The sequence below is a fragment of the Gracilinanus agilis genome, chromosome 4, assembly GCF_016433145.1.
Source record: "Gracilinanus agilis isolate LMUSP501 chromosome 4, AgileGrace, whole genome shotgun sequence".
NCBI lineage: Eukaryota > Metazoa > Chordata > Mammalia > Didelphimorphia > Didelphidae > Gracilinanus > Gracilinanus agilis.
In genome coordinates, this window is record NC_058133.1 from 131,150,766 (window position 1) to 131,163,632 (window position 12,867).

Genomic DNA, 12,867 nt, shown 5'->3' on the forward strand with positions numbered 1-12,867 from the left:
TGCAAATTGAAGCATATTTTATTTTCTTATTTTTTGTTTTTTTTGGCATGTGTTTTTTTTCCACACATAACTAAAATGGAAATTTGTTTTACATATACAACCTACCTATATAAAATTGTTTGCTTTCTCAATGAGCAGAGTGGAGTAAGGAGAGAAAGAATTTGGAACTTAAATTTTTTTAAAAACCAATCTTAAAACGTGTTTTTACATGTAATTAGAAAAAAATGTTAAAAATTATTTTAAAAGGCACACCAAATAAAAACATTTACTTTTAACCATTGAAAAGTATGTCCCAGCATCTGGAGTTAGCTCTGCCCACTAATTGACTCCCAACCCCAATATATTGAGCTTTCCATTTTTCTCACTTCTGCTACTTAAGAGATGGGAAGAAGGGAGAAAATAATGACCTGCATTCCATTTAACCTGAACCTCTTCTAAAGGGAAAATTAGGCTTAATCATTATATTCATTCTTAATAGTAAAATAGAATTTAAGAAGTGTAAAGTAATGGATGTGTGCTACAATACAGGATTGGTATTTAAAAACAAGCAAGAATTGATTCCTTTCCATAAGGACTTTACTAAATTAGTTCAGACCACTTTTTCAGTTCTTTTAGTTTCACAAACCCAGTCTCCCAGTTGTAGCATAGTCTGAAGAATTCTTGGTCTACTATAGAGAAGCCAGCTCTATATTTTTGGGGGTCCTGAGTGGTGTTTAATGGCGTCAGGAAACAGAAACTGAGAACAGCCAGACTGGTGGTTAGCCCATAGCTGCTCCAACTGCTATGTAGTTTAGAGTTTATTTATATACTGGTTTCAAACAAAGAACACAGAGAAAGAATCACAGCTGTGAAGGGGTTACAAATCATACAAAACCCATTAAAGTCTAAAAGTAGAGAGATAGGTACAGGGTCAAGGGCCAAATTCCAACCACCAATTAGTAGGGGGTTAATTCTGGGGGCAGAAATATATTTCATAGAGATTTTTACTAATTACCTTCTGTCCTCTTCTTGAATTATAGGACTGCACCTGGTCAGATAAAGTCTTGTCTGGCCTTGTCTGTGCCCGGCCTTGACTATCTAAGTAATATATTTTTTAGAGTTCAGGCTTTTTAATTATCAAGGAGAAAATGGTTAACTCAGGAGCTGCTGGTCTGCTTAAGGACTCAAAGCTTCCCAATAAGAATATTGAGAAAAGGTGGGCACCTGAAAAGGAGTCAAAAGAGGAGTCTCAGATTTTTACCTTAAATGGCACATTCTGTCTGCTACCTGACATGCAGTGCAGAAAAAATGATACACACAGTTTTACTTGCCAATGATTTTGTAATGGGATCCAGATAAAATATCTATTACAGACTCTATTTCTCTTAATGATTCCTAATAGCCTCTTGGGGGGGGGGGGGGGTCAAGTTGTTTTTGGATTAACCAACCTGTTGGTACCAGAGCTTTTCAGGGCTCAGGTGACCAGGACCACGAAGGGAATCCAGATAACAGGCCCTATCCTGACCCTATTTCTCCAATTGGCTCTCTATAGTCTACTTTCTGTGGTACCTGCTAACTTCTGAAGTCGAAAAGAAAGCACTTTTCTAGAGTTTATTTCTCAAATGGGATATCTACTTTATCCCACAATTAAAGTGTTGGGTTTTGTTGTTTTAATCACATTGGAAAAACCTCTTATATAAGATGGTTAGAAGTAAGAGAAGTTTCTGCCTGAACAGGAATTGCCATCAGGACAGACACAAAAGCAATATTTCTCAGTTGAAATAGAATTTTATACCATATATGTATACATATATATATCTTTCTAATCCAAGTACTAATTGCTAAACTTTGGCAAACATGACCTTTGTAAAAAGAGGCTTTATAGTTTATTAAAGAGCGAATTAACTTGTATCTAGCTGGTGAGTTCAGATTTTCTTAAGGTGCTTCATTTTTGTTAAAATATTCGTCTTTGATTCTTCAGAATTTTTGGAAGTAAAGGAATATAAAGTGAGAAATACTAAATTTCCCTTTTATATTTTTTTCTTAAAGATAACCGAAGTGAGAAGATGAAGATCCAGATTAAACAGATGATGGATGTCTCACGGGTATCATCTAATTCCTTATGATACAGTAAAATGTCTGTACAGTTTCCAAGATGGGTAAAATACCTTTCATTTTAATAATTCTTATCTCTTTTTCTGTCTTCTAGGTTAAAACTACATTAACAATAGTTGAAGAAGATAGAAATCATTTGCAGTCCAAACTAAGTGATGAAATAAAAGCTCGACATGAGTTGGAAGGTAGATTTTTCTTTTGGAGATGTTTTCTTTTTTTAAAAAACATGAGTTTGTATAGGAGAGTTGAAAAATATTCTCACTTGCTCCTGGTTTCATCTGTTGCAAATTGCATACACAAACTGGCAGAATTTTTTTTTTTTCAGAACAAATAAAGAAGTTGGAACATGATTCCTCTTCCCTGCACTCAGCTAAAGCACATTTAGAAAATGAATGTAAAACTCTGCAACAAAAAGTGGAGATTCTTAATGAACTCTACCAGCAAAAAGAGATGGCTCTGCAAAAGTAAGTTTCTAATGTGCCTTATATACATGTGTAATATTTTGTGGATGAATGAGTGTGTGGGGGTCACATTGGTTTAAAAAAGCACATATATTTATAGGTTTCTTTATTGTTATTTAGTCATTGAAGTTGTGCCCAATTCTTTGTAACCCCATTTGGGGTTTTCTTGGCAAATGTTGTTTGCCATTTCCTTCTTCAACTCACTTTATGGGTAAACTGAGGCAGACAAAGTTAAGTGACTTGCCACAAGGTCACCAAAGCTAGTAAGTGTTTGAGACCAGATTTGAACTCAGGAAGATGAGTCTTATTGACTCTAGCCCTGGCAGACTATTCACTATGCTACTTAATCTGGTTTGGTCTGCTCTTAAAAATGTTGTGGGCCTCATGCAGCCTATGGACCTCATATATGACATTTCAGGTGTTTCAGATAGGCTAGTAGCCTAAGTTCAAATCCTCTCACAGACCATTACTGGATATATGACCCTGGGTCTCAGTTTTCTCATTTCTAAAATGAGGGGAGTTGAACTAGATAACTTCTGACTTCTTTTTATCTTTAAAGCTGTGATCCTGTGATATCAAGTTATGTACTGACTGATTCTTGTATTCTATCTTTTATCAAATGTAGAAGCCTACATTTAGAAAGCAAGCTTTTCATCATACTGTGGGTAATTATTGTTTGGGAGATGATTATTAAAAGTTCTCTCATTTTAACTCTTTCAGAATCACCGTTTTTATGTCCTTTTGCTAATATGAACTATAGAAATACAGAATTTAGTTCATGTAGTCCACCCATCTCATTTTACAGATGAGGAAATTGTAGCCCAGGGTAATTATGATTTGTTAAAGGACATACACATACAAGTGATAAATAAGGAGATCTGAAGAGCCTCATGTCAAACTTTTGAGAGAAGAATACTGAACTCATGCTAGATACACTCTTAACACTGAGGATATATTTAAAAAAAGAAAAAAAAAACAATCCTCAGGAGGATTAGCCCAACAGTAGCGTGGTTTGCCTTTCCAAATGTTGCAAAAAGGGAAGCTTTCCAGGAGGCAAAGAACTATTTTATCTGCTTTATTCCCGTAGTGTTTAATAAATTGCTGGGCAACTCAGTCGGAACAAAAGTATCACTGATAAGTGCTTAATTGAATACCTGATTGAGCAGACATATATTGAGCATATACTATATGTAAGTCACTATCTGGCTGTGGAGAATATAAAAAAGGTAGAAACCTAGCCCCTACCTACAGAGAGTTTATATATCTAGTTGGGGAAACAGGGTAAATATAACTTTCCACTAGAAGATTTCTACCTCACCTTAATCTGACTTCATAGCACTCTGTTCCTCTTATTATACTGAATTTTAATTCAGCTATCGATTGGATTGTTTGAACACTGCATTTCAGAAAGTGATAAGCTGGAGTGTCTAAAAGTCATCTGAGATGATTAAGGGCTTTATAATTATGGTCGATCCTCAATGCTTACATAAAAATGGGACATTATTTTATCAGTTTGGAGTAGCTGGCTTTTTTTGTGAGCTACCCACCAAATGAAGAATTGATTTACTTTTGGAGGGAGAGGACCATATCTTTTACATTCTATCCTGTATGATGCCTTTCTATGTAGTAGATGCTGGATACTCAATTTGTACTTACTGATTTGAATTTGAGCTTAGATATATTGGAAGCTAAGTTATTTGTGGGGTAGACAAGAAGGATGATATACCTTTGTGAGTTGTCAAGAAAATTTGCATTCTAATTCTGACTAATGCTTTCTTCCTGTATGAGCTTGCACAACGTCCTCTCTGGATCTCAGTTTTCTCATTTACAAAATAAAGAGGTTGGATTCTGTGGCCTCAAACCATCACCCTTTAATCTTTTATCCTATGAAGTGCATTTTTACTTTTCTTCAGATGACTAAAATATCTTCTAAAATATATCATTGACAATAAAGTAAGTGTGTGTGTGTCCGTGTGTATGTGCAAAAGAGAGAGGAGGAAAGAGATATGATTGATAGATTGATTCTGGAGTTTGGTTGAGAAAAGCAAAGGTATTGAGAATAATCCTTGAGTAGTGGTTAAATCTTATTCTTGATGACTCCAGGAAGCTCACTCAGGAAGAGTATGAAAGGCAAGAAAAAGAGCAGAAGCTGACTGCTGCAGATGAGAAAGCCAGCTTGGTGGCAGAAGAAGTGAAAACTTACAAGTAAGTTCAACTTCTAGAGCAGTTGATGGCTGTTATTTTTTCAATGATGAAGGCTGATATTATGAGGAAAACTAATAATTTATTTAGGCCCATGTTGATAGAATAAAATCGACCATGTGCCTGTAAAAAATTCAAATTGCCACCTCCGCCATTTTATTCCATACCTTCCCTACTCCTCTCCGTCCCCCTGGGCGCGCTCAGGTAGCAAAAGAGCAAGTTAAAAGTGACTTCCCAATATTTAAAGACGTGCTTTACCTTGAAGATGTCATCCAAAACAATAAATCCGTTGGACCATGGGAAATGTAGTTTCAAAGTCCCCCACATGTCCACAGGAAGTTTGTCAAATACCTTTAAATGGAACCCCCAGAAATTCTAAATTAACACATTACCCCCCTGAGATCCGGTGAAAAAGACTGGTCTTTTTCAGTGTATCTTAAACCAAAAGAAAAGAGGATAAATGCTAGCCGCATTGACAAAAAGCCAATTTGGGGCAGTCCCCTATTAGCATAAGACATTCAAAACAAATGCATTCAACTCCCCATAGTTCAAATCAACTGCACCCCAAAGTTCAACTTTGGATATTCATGATTCAGTGAAGGCTCTTCAGGCATCTTCATGGTGTCTTCACCAAACAGGTTCATTGTCTGGATTCTGGGGAGATGGCAAAATTCTTATCCTGAAATTACTCTCAAAAGAATTTAAACTTTACATTATAGATTATAAAACATACATTTTCTTCTGAGAATTATACATTAGTCCCCTGAGATTACTCCTAAAGGAGTTAAATATATATATCTTTTGCATTATTGATTATAATACAGACATTATGAATTTTAAAACTTAACACACACACTGCTGAGGAAAATTCTAAATAACACATTTTTCTCCCCTGAAGAGGGTACCTCAGGTCAGCTAAGGATGCATGGCTGAACCATGGGGTTGTATGAAATCAATTGGCAAAAGAAATAATAAAAAAAAGGATAAAATTCAAATAAAGAAGAAAAAGAATTAACTTGTGAATGAAATGTAAAATGTGCAAAAAATGTAAGGAAAAATAAACTTATAACAGGCCTTTGAATCAAGGCCCAATTAAAGTGATTTAAGCAGTTTGCAATTACCCCATTCAGGGCCAGGACTATAGAAAATTGCCATTTTCTATATAAGAGAAATACAGGGAATGCCTTTCTCTGGTCTGATTTTTCTGCACCTTTTTAGGGAATGAGCCATAATTATAGCCAGTCTTAGGTGCTTTACTAGGAACTTAAGTTGAGGGGGACTGAGCCTCTAAGCATTAGAAAAGCTGACTTCAAAACTCAAATCCCAGTTTTGAAGCCCTTCAGTATTGGCATAGAATTTCTGCAATCCATGATCTGCATGGCCTTTTGCTCCTTGGCACCTTGCAGATTCTCAGTCAGTCTCCATGACCTCGTGGCTCTTTTTAGCACTTCTCCTGGAATCAGACAGAGAGACATTAAATCACAGTCCCATAATATTTACCAATAATTGGCAGGTTACCATAGTCTCAGGCTTTTCAGGTATGCATTAATAATATAGCAAATATATATTTGCATTAAGCTTATGTCACTGTAAAATCAAAAAAGGATTAACAAAATGAGAAAAAAGGAAAAAATCAATTGCTCTAGTTAAAAAATTTAAAAGGAAAAGCAATAAGGAAACAATGCTTTCAAGGATTAAAAAAATGGGAAAAGAACAAATATTGCATTGCACATGTAAGGAAGAAAAATAAATTGTTTTAAAAATCAAAAAACAAATAGCTTAGAACTAGTGAAGGGTTTTTCACCCAAAAATGAGATTCATTTCCTCTTAAGCCTTTGCATGAGCTGTGAGTGTAAATGGGTTTTACAAAATAGTAGGTTCACAATGCACATTCAAATAGAGTACCCATAATTTCTAATAACACATTTTAAAACAATAATAAACAATCCGTTATTATAATCACTTGCTATGATGTTTAAAAAAATCGTATACTTGTTACAAATTCAAACCTTGGCTAAGATATCTTCTCAACAAACTCTGTTACTGCCTCCATAGCAATTGTGGGGCAGAGCCTAAAAAAAATTCTGATTTTAAAAAAACCTTCTGGGTCTAAATTATCCTTAAGAATTCTAGATCCTTCTGATAAAAGCAGGCTAAAACATAGAGACTTAACATCACCATATAGGAGCTCTCCTGGCTTCCTGTTAAAAAAATATAAGACAACAATTCTTCACAATAAAATATATAAACCTTATTCTTTAAGACAACAATTCTTTAAAATAAATATATAAAAAACTTATCATTTATACAGAAGGGACTAGGATCTAAAGTAAAATTTAAAACCTCTTATAAATTTACAATTTAAAGTCTCAAGGCATCAAAAATCTCCAAGGTTGTACACAATTATCAAGATAGAATAAAAACTTAAAAGACATGTGCTCCTATAAATCCAGTATACATAAGGCAATTTACAACTTTAAAATGTGTAAGATGTTCATAAATGGTACAGAGAACAGCATTGTTTTTATACAGTAAAAAAATGAAATCTAAATAAATTAGGAAATACAATATGTGTATCAGATAAGCTATACAGTCAAAAACTTCTTTTACCAGTTCTAATAGATTTGTCCATCATTTGGGAGTTACAATAAAATCATAAACAGAATTAATCTAGTAGCCAAAAACTTCATTAACTTAAAATGATTCAGTGCAACGGTAAAAATCAACAAAAAATGACAAAATTAATTCACAAAACCAATCAGCAAAATGCAGTAAGATACAGAGTCTTTTTAAAACAGAAATTAAAACCCATTCAGTTCTGAGGTTTTAGAATCCACCACTGGTCCAAATTCAAGGTCTAAATTCAAGGTCCTTATAACCAGGCTCTGCTCTGAGCTTAAGGGTTTTAAAATTCAAAGTTCCCTTGAGTTTCAAGTTTGAAATAATCGCAAGAAAGTTTGAAATAGGCCATGCGGTCTGATTGAAGAGTAAACGCTAGCTGAGCTAGGGAAAGGCTTATGTTTGGAGATCCACGTGGGGGAGAGGTGCCCAAAAAGCCACGTGGAGGGTGATATTTGGGGTAAAAGCTTTCAGGTTAAAAGACAGTACCAAGGGAAGGGGGTGGGGTGGGCAATACTTACCAAATCTTAAGCAGCAGAGGCTGACGCAGTCTCTGAAGAGGTGGCAAGTCAGGGCAGGGCAGTAGTAGAAGTGCGTATTGGGGATCTGCACTGGGGGGGCTCGGGATTCACCAGGCAGTCCAGGAAGCCAGGAATGGAGGCCAGGTCAGGAATCAGGAAAATCGGTGGAGTTCTCAGTTGGGTTGAGGATCAGGAAAATCAGGAGAGACCACAAGTCAGGGACTTAGCAAAATTTTAAGACCAGGCCCTGGGCACTGGGCAAAGGTACTAGAAGCCCAGCAGCATGTAAAACCATTGTCCCTTTTCCCTGAAAAGCAGCCTCGAGGTTGGGGAGAATAGGGAGAAGAGCAAGTGCTGATAAAGAGCATGTCTGAGGCTCTGGGAAGGATTCTAAATGCTCTTGGTAGGCTATCTGAAAAATTGAGAGTTACTTTCCCATTGTGGTTTGCCAAACTGTTATTTTTAAAAATGATAAAGGCTGATATTATGAGGAAAACTAATATTTTATTTAGGCCCATGTTGATAGAATAAAATTGACCACACACCTGTAAAAAATTCAAATTGCCACCTCCGCCATTTTATTCCATACCTTCCCTACTCCTTTCCATCCCCCTGGGTGCGCTCAGGTAGCAAAAGAGCAAGTTAAAAGTGACTTCCCAATATTTAAAGACGTGCTTTACCTTGAAGATGTCATCCAAAACAGGAAACCCGTTGGACCATGGGAAATGTAGTTTCAAAGTCCCCCCACATGCCCACAAGAAGTTTGTCAAATACTTTTAAATGGAACCCCCAGAAATTCTAAATAACACATGGCAAAGCACGCAGAGCTCACTCTCTGTGGGCATGTGCTGTGTGAAGATTAAAATTAATATGCAAAATACTAAATATTATATTTATAAATGTTTTATTGATAATAAACTAACAAAAGAGAATAAAAGGTACTAACCAGCTCATTCCCAGGAACCAAAGAGGGAGGAGTTACAGCCAACTGTAAAATAATAACAAGACCACACAAATGTGGAGGTACAGGAGAGATTAAAGGGAATTTTGGGAAAACTAAGGGGACTTAGGGGGGATGAAGTCCAAGGTTCAAAATTTCCATTTACACAGCCGCCCCCCAGTTCATTACTAGAAAGGCAGAAGGACTCAGATGGAGCTGGTCCCCTCTCCCTCTTCACCATGCCTAATGACATTTTTTCACATCCCCCATCCCCCTGCCCAGCAGCCTGGTGGGAGTGGAGTGCAAGGTGGTTGGCGCTCAGGCAGCAGTGCTGGAGGAGAGAGGAGAGCTCAGGTCACTTCTCCCTCTCTCCATATGCATCTCTCATTACCTGCCCCTCTGCTAGCAGCCCAATGGAACTGCTTCCTCCTCTTCCTAACCTGGGGTAAGGGTGGGAGGTGGGGTGGTAGGGGCCAGCAGGGCACTTGGTCTAGGGGTTGGGGTGGGGAACAGAGCCTGGCACTGTCTCTAAAAGGGTTCACTGTTACTGTTCTAAAGTCTTTCTGTAGAAATCGCTGTTTGACTTTTTTTTTTGTTCTTGATTTTTGAAAATCTGTTATAGGCAAAGAATTCAGGAGATGGAAGATGAATTACAGAAAACAGAGAGGTCATATAAGAATCAGGTATCAATCTTTTCACCCTTCTTTCATACACTGTAGTATATTTAATGCAAATTGTCATGTCATTAAATAGATTAAATCTCAAATGTTTGTTTTGTACCCATTAGATTGCTAGTCATGAGAAGAAGGCCCATGACAACTGGGTAAGAAGATTCTTTTTGTTTCTTGAGTACAGAATATTTTAGAAATACTTTTGCAATTTTTATTCATAATTTAATTTTTACTTTTAAATTATTTGGTCTGACTAGTTTATTTTATTTTATCTTATGATAGCTCATTGCTCGTGCTGCAGAAAGGGCTCTTGCAGAGGAGAAGAGGGAAGCAGCCAATCTGAGACAAAAGTATGTATGTTGATCACAATGACATCTATTTCTCAAGGAGGGGTTTTGTTTTTGAGTTATGATGGTTGGTATTATTTCTTTTGTTGAATATCTCATTTTCTAAGCCCTATTCTCAAGTTCATTATCTCTGTTTTAAAGATTAATAGAAGTAAATCAAAAGATTGCAATGCTCCAAAGACCTATGATTGTAAAGCCAACTCCTGGAAGACCTGATCATCAGATTCCTCCTCGGAGAGGTAAGGAGTATTTTCATAAATCATACCAGTTTCTTTTTGAGAGATAATTGGAAAGACATCAAAATCTGTAGTCTGTGAATATCATGATCATTTAAAAATAATCTTTAGCATTTCGTTGAGAAGTTCTTATAAGATAGTGACAAGATAATATCTTCTTTAGGACCCCTGAGCCGAGATGGCTCTTTTGGTCCATCCCCTGTGAGTGGTGGTGCACCCTCCCCACCACTGATGATGGAACCACCATTAAGATCTATCTCTGCTACTCTTAACCGAAGAGATGTATCTAGAAGTGAATTTGGTAAGTACTTGGCTTTTTTTCCTGCAAAAAACTGCTGATAACTTTCTTCTTACATGTTTAGAATTTGTCTAAGAACCTTTTTAGAAAACAGTCTCCCATTTTGGTTTAGGTATACCATTATATATGATGGTAGAGTCTGCTATAGAGCAGAATTTCTTTATTGCTTCCTTACTTACCTGAAGATTCCCTAAAGCTCATTACCTTGGATTGGGGATGATTATAAAATTATTATAGAATCTCATTTTCTAACAAATTTGAAAATGTATGAATAAATAAAACAGTGGGAAACATCATATTTTATTACTGATTCCATTTGAATAAAAATTTTAGTCTTTTTTTATATTTCAAATTTCCTTCAAGAACCTTTGTGTCATATGTATACTTTCATTTGTGCATTTATTTTGAAATCCTCATCTCTACATATAGAAGTTCTTTTGAACTTCAAAAAGAATTTTTTTGCAATGAAACCAAGCCTCTGAATACTGTTTTACATTTTTAATAAAATTCTTCTTGACACCTTGCATTTTATTTGAGGAACTGGACTGTTTAATGGAAAACTTTTTTTTAAATTGGTAGACCCTTTTTTTGAGGGAGTTTAACAATTAATGGGGTTAATCTGACCTGCCTCCATGACATTTACCTAGTGTGATCATTTAAAGCATATTTCTTCTTTCTTTCTCAAGGGTCTATGGATGGACCTCCTCTTGGTCCTGGTCCAAGAAGGTCATCTGAAGTATCTGGAAGAACATCTGCCTCTGGTAAGGGCACCAGATTAAGGGGAATAGAGCTAGAAAGGGAAATAACAAAATACTCCAAAAATACTTCTTGTTTTTTCTCATTTGTAAAAGTTTAAATTAATAGTATATATAAATGGATTATTTGTCCTGTTAACAGATCTGGGTCCTGGTCCAGTCCCTTTGATGAACAGTGGTCCAAGAAGCTCTTCTCCCTCAACAGTGTTGGATGGCATGGTAAGATTATAATAGTTTCCATTTGTGGTTGACTGTTTTAGGAAGCATTTGTATACAGTTGTCCCTCGACAGTCATAGGGATTAGGGGTGCAGGACCCCCAAGAATGTGAAAAACCACAAATAACTAGGCTGTAACCCAAACTTCTTACTTTTAATAATTCTGATAAATATCTTCACACACAAAACAATTAAAAAAATACACTTTACCCATAAAAAAGTTGCTATTTCTACTCAAGAGATTAGTATTTTATAGCCTGTGGTGGAGATAGAGGAGATATTTTATAGCCTTTGTTGGAGACAGAGATGTTCCCAAGAGAGTATGTAGCCCATAATTCTTTAATGAAACTTTTAACAAAATTTAGCTGTTTATAATAAACTTGTATTATATGTATGCTTAATGGTAGGAAGTTATGAAATAAATTATTACATATTTATACATTTGACTTATTCAATTTTTAAGTTTTCTTTACATTTGCGTATCTGCAGTTTTTTTGCAATATACTACAAATCTCAAAAAATTCCCATTTATTTATTGATGGCCAACCTGTGAATGTCGAGGGATGATTGTAATCTACTCTACTTGCCTTTCCTCGTAATTTTATGTTCTGTTCTATTATATTTGTACTTTCTCATTTAAAAAAAAAAAAAAAGCAAACCCTTCCCCCAGAGTCTGAAGGTTCCTGTGTTCCTACTGTTCAACCATCAACTGAGGAGTCAGTGTCAGTAAGTATTTGGAGGCTGAAAATGGAACTGGGCTTTTATTTGCTACTTTTTGGGCAATTTGGGAAAAGCTAAGGAGAAGCATGACACTACTTTAAAGTGTTTAAAATGCATGGCACATTTGACCTCACACTGGGTTTTAGAGGATTGCTGTGTTAAACTGACTTTTCCTTGTCTGTTTTGGATGTGGAGACTAATTGCTTTTTGGACATTTGATAATAGAGATCTTTCATGCAAAACAAAGTTATACAATTTCTGTATCTGAAGCTACATGCTAGATTGCTGTTCGGCAAAGTAGAAATAATTCACATGTATCAGCATAAAGTTTGCAAAGTAAGTTATTTGTATCTATAAGGACGGTTTTTATGATAGCTAATTTTTTGTTTTAGAGATTTTGTTTTTTAAGAATCCACTCCTTGCATTGAATAAATACTTTTTAATGTAATAAGATGATAACTCTCTAATATTTCTATACTAGAAGGCTAGGTATATAAGTATTAATAATTTTGTGTTGAGTCTTTCACTAAGATGAGCTTATAAAATTAACCAACTGAAAGTTGGTGCTTGTGTTCACTCTTGCTTAGACCTGGTTTCCTTTCATTAACAAGAGGTTTTGCCAGTTCTTTGGTGTTGAATATTCTAAAACCATTTTGCAGGCAGTCCATAACTTATGAACAAGTTCTGTTCTAAAAGTTCATTTCAATCAGTTTGGTTCTTGGAATACATTTTCTTGTTGAAACAGTTTTATGGCTGTTGAAGAAGTTCTTCCCATGGCACTTAAGCC

At 35.7% G+C, this 12,867-nt stretch overlaps 1 protein-coding gene across 2 annotated transcripts in view; it reads left to right on the forward strand.

The window, feature by feature from the left end:
* MIA3 (MIA SH3 domain ER export factor 3) overlaps positions 1-12,867 on the forward strand; it is a 39,734-nt gene that overhangs the window by 19,450 nt on the left and 7,417 nt on the right. Inside the window, exons 11-22 of one of the 2 annotated variants that reach the window (XM_044673143.1) lie at positions 2,029-2,084; positions 2,189-2,279; positions 2,420-2,558; positions 4,659-4,760; positions 9,460-9,520; positions 9,625-9,660; positions 9,791-9,858; positions 9,997-10,094; positions 10,255-10,392; positions 11,076-11,150; positions 11,287-11,363; positions 12,015-12,086. In XM_044673143.1, coding sequence (XP_044529078.1) covers positions 2,029-2,084; positions 2,189-2,279; positions 2,420-2,558; positions 4,659-4,760; positions 9,460-9,520; positions 9,625-9,660; positions 9,791-9,858; positions 9,997-10,094; positions 10,255-10,392; positions 11,076-11,150; positions 11,287-11,363; positions 12,015-12,086 — 1,013 coding nt within the window. The remainder of the gene's footprint in view (positions 1-2,028; positions 2,085-2,188; positions 2,280-2,419; positions 2,559-4,658; positions 4,761-9,459; positions 9,521-9,624; positions 9,661-9,790; positions 9,859-9,996; positions 10,095-10,254; positions 10,393-11,075; positions 11,151-11,286; positions 11,364-12,014; positions 12,087-12,867) is intronic. The other variant, XM_044673144.1, reaches the window with a different exon arrangement.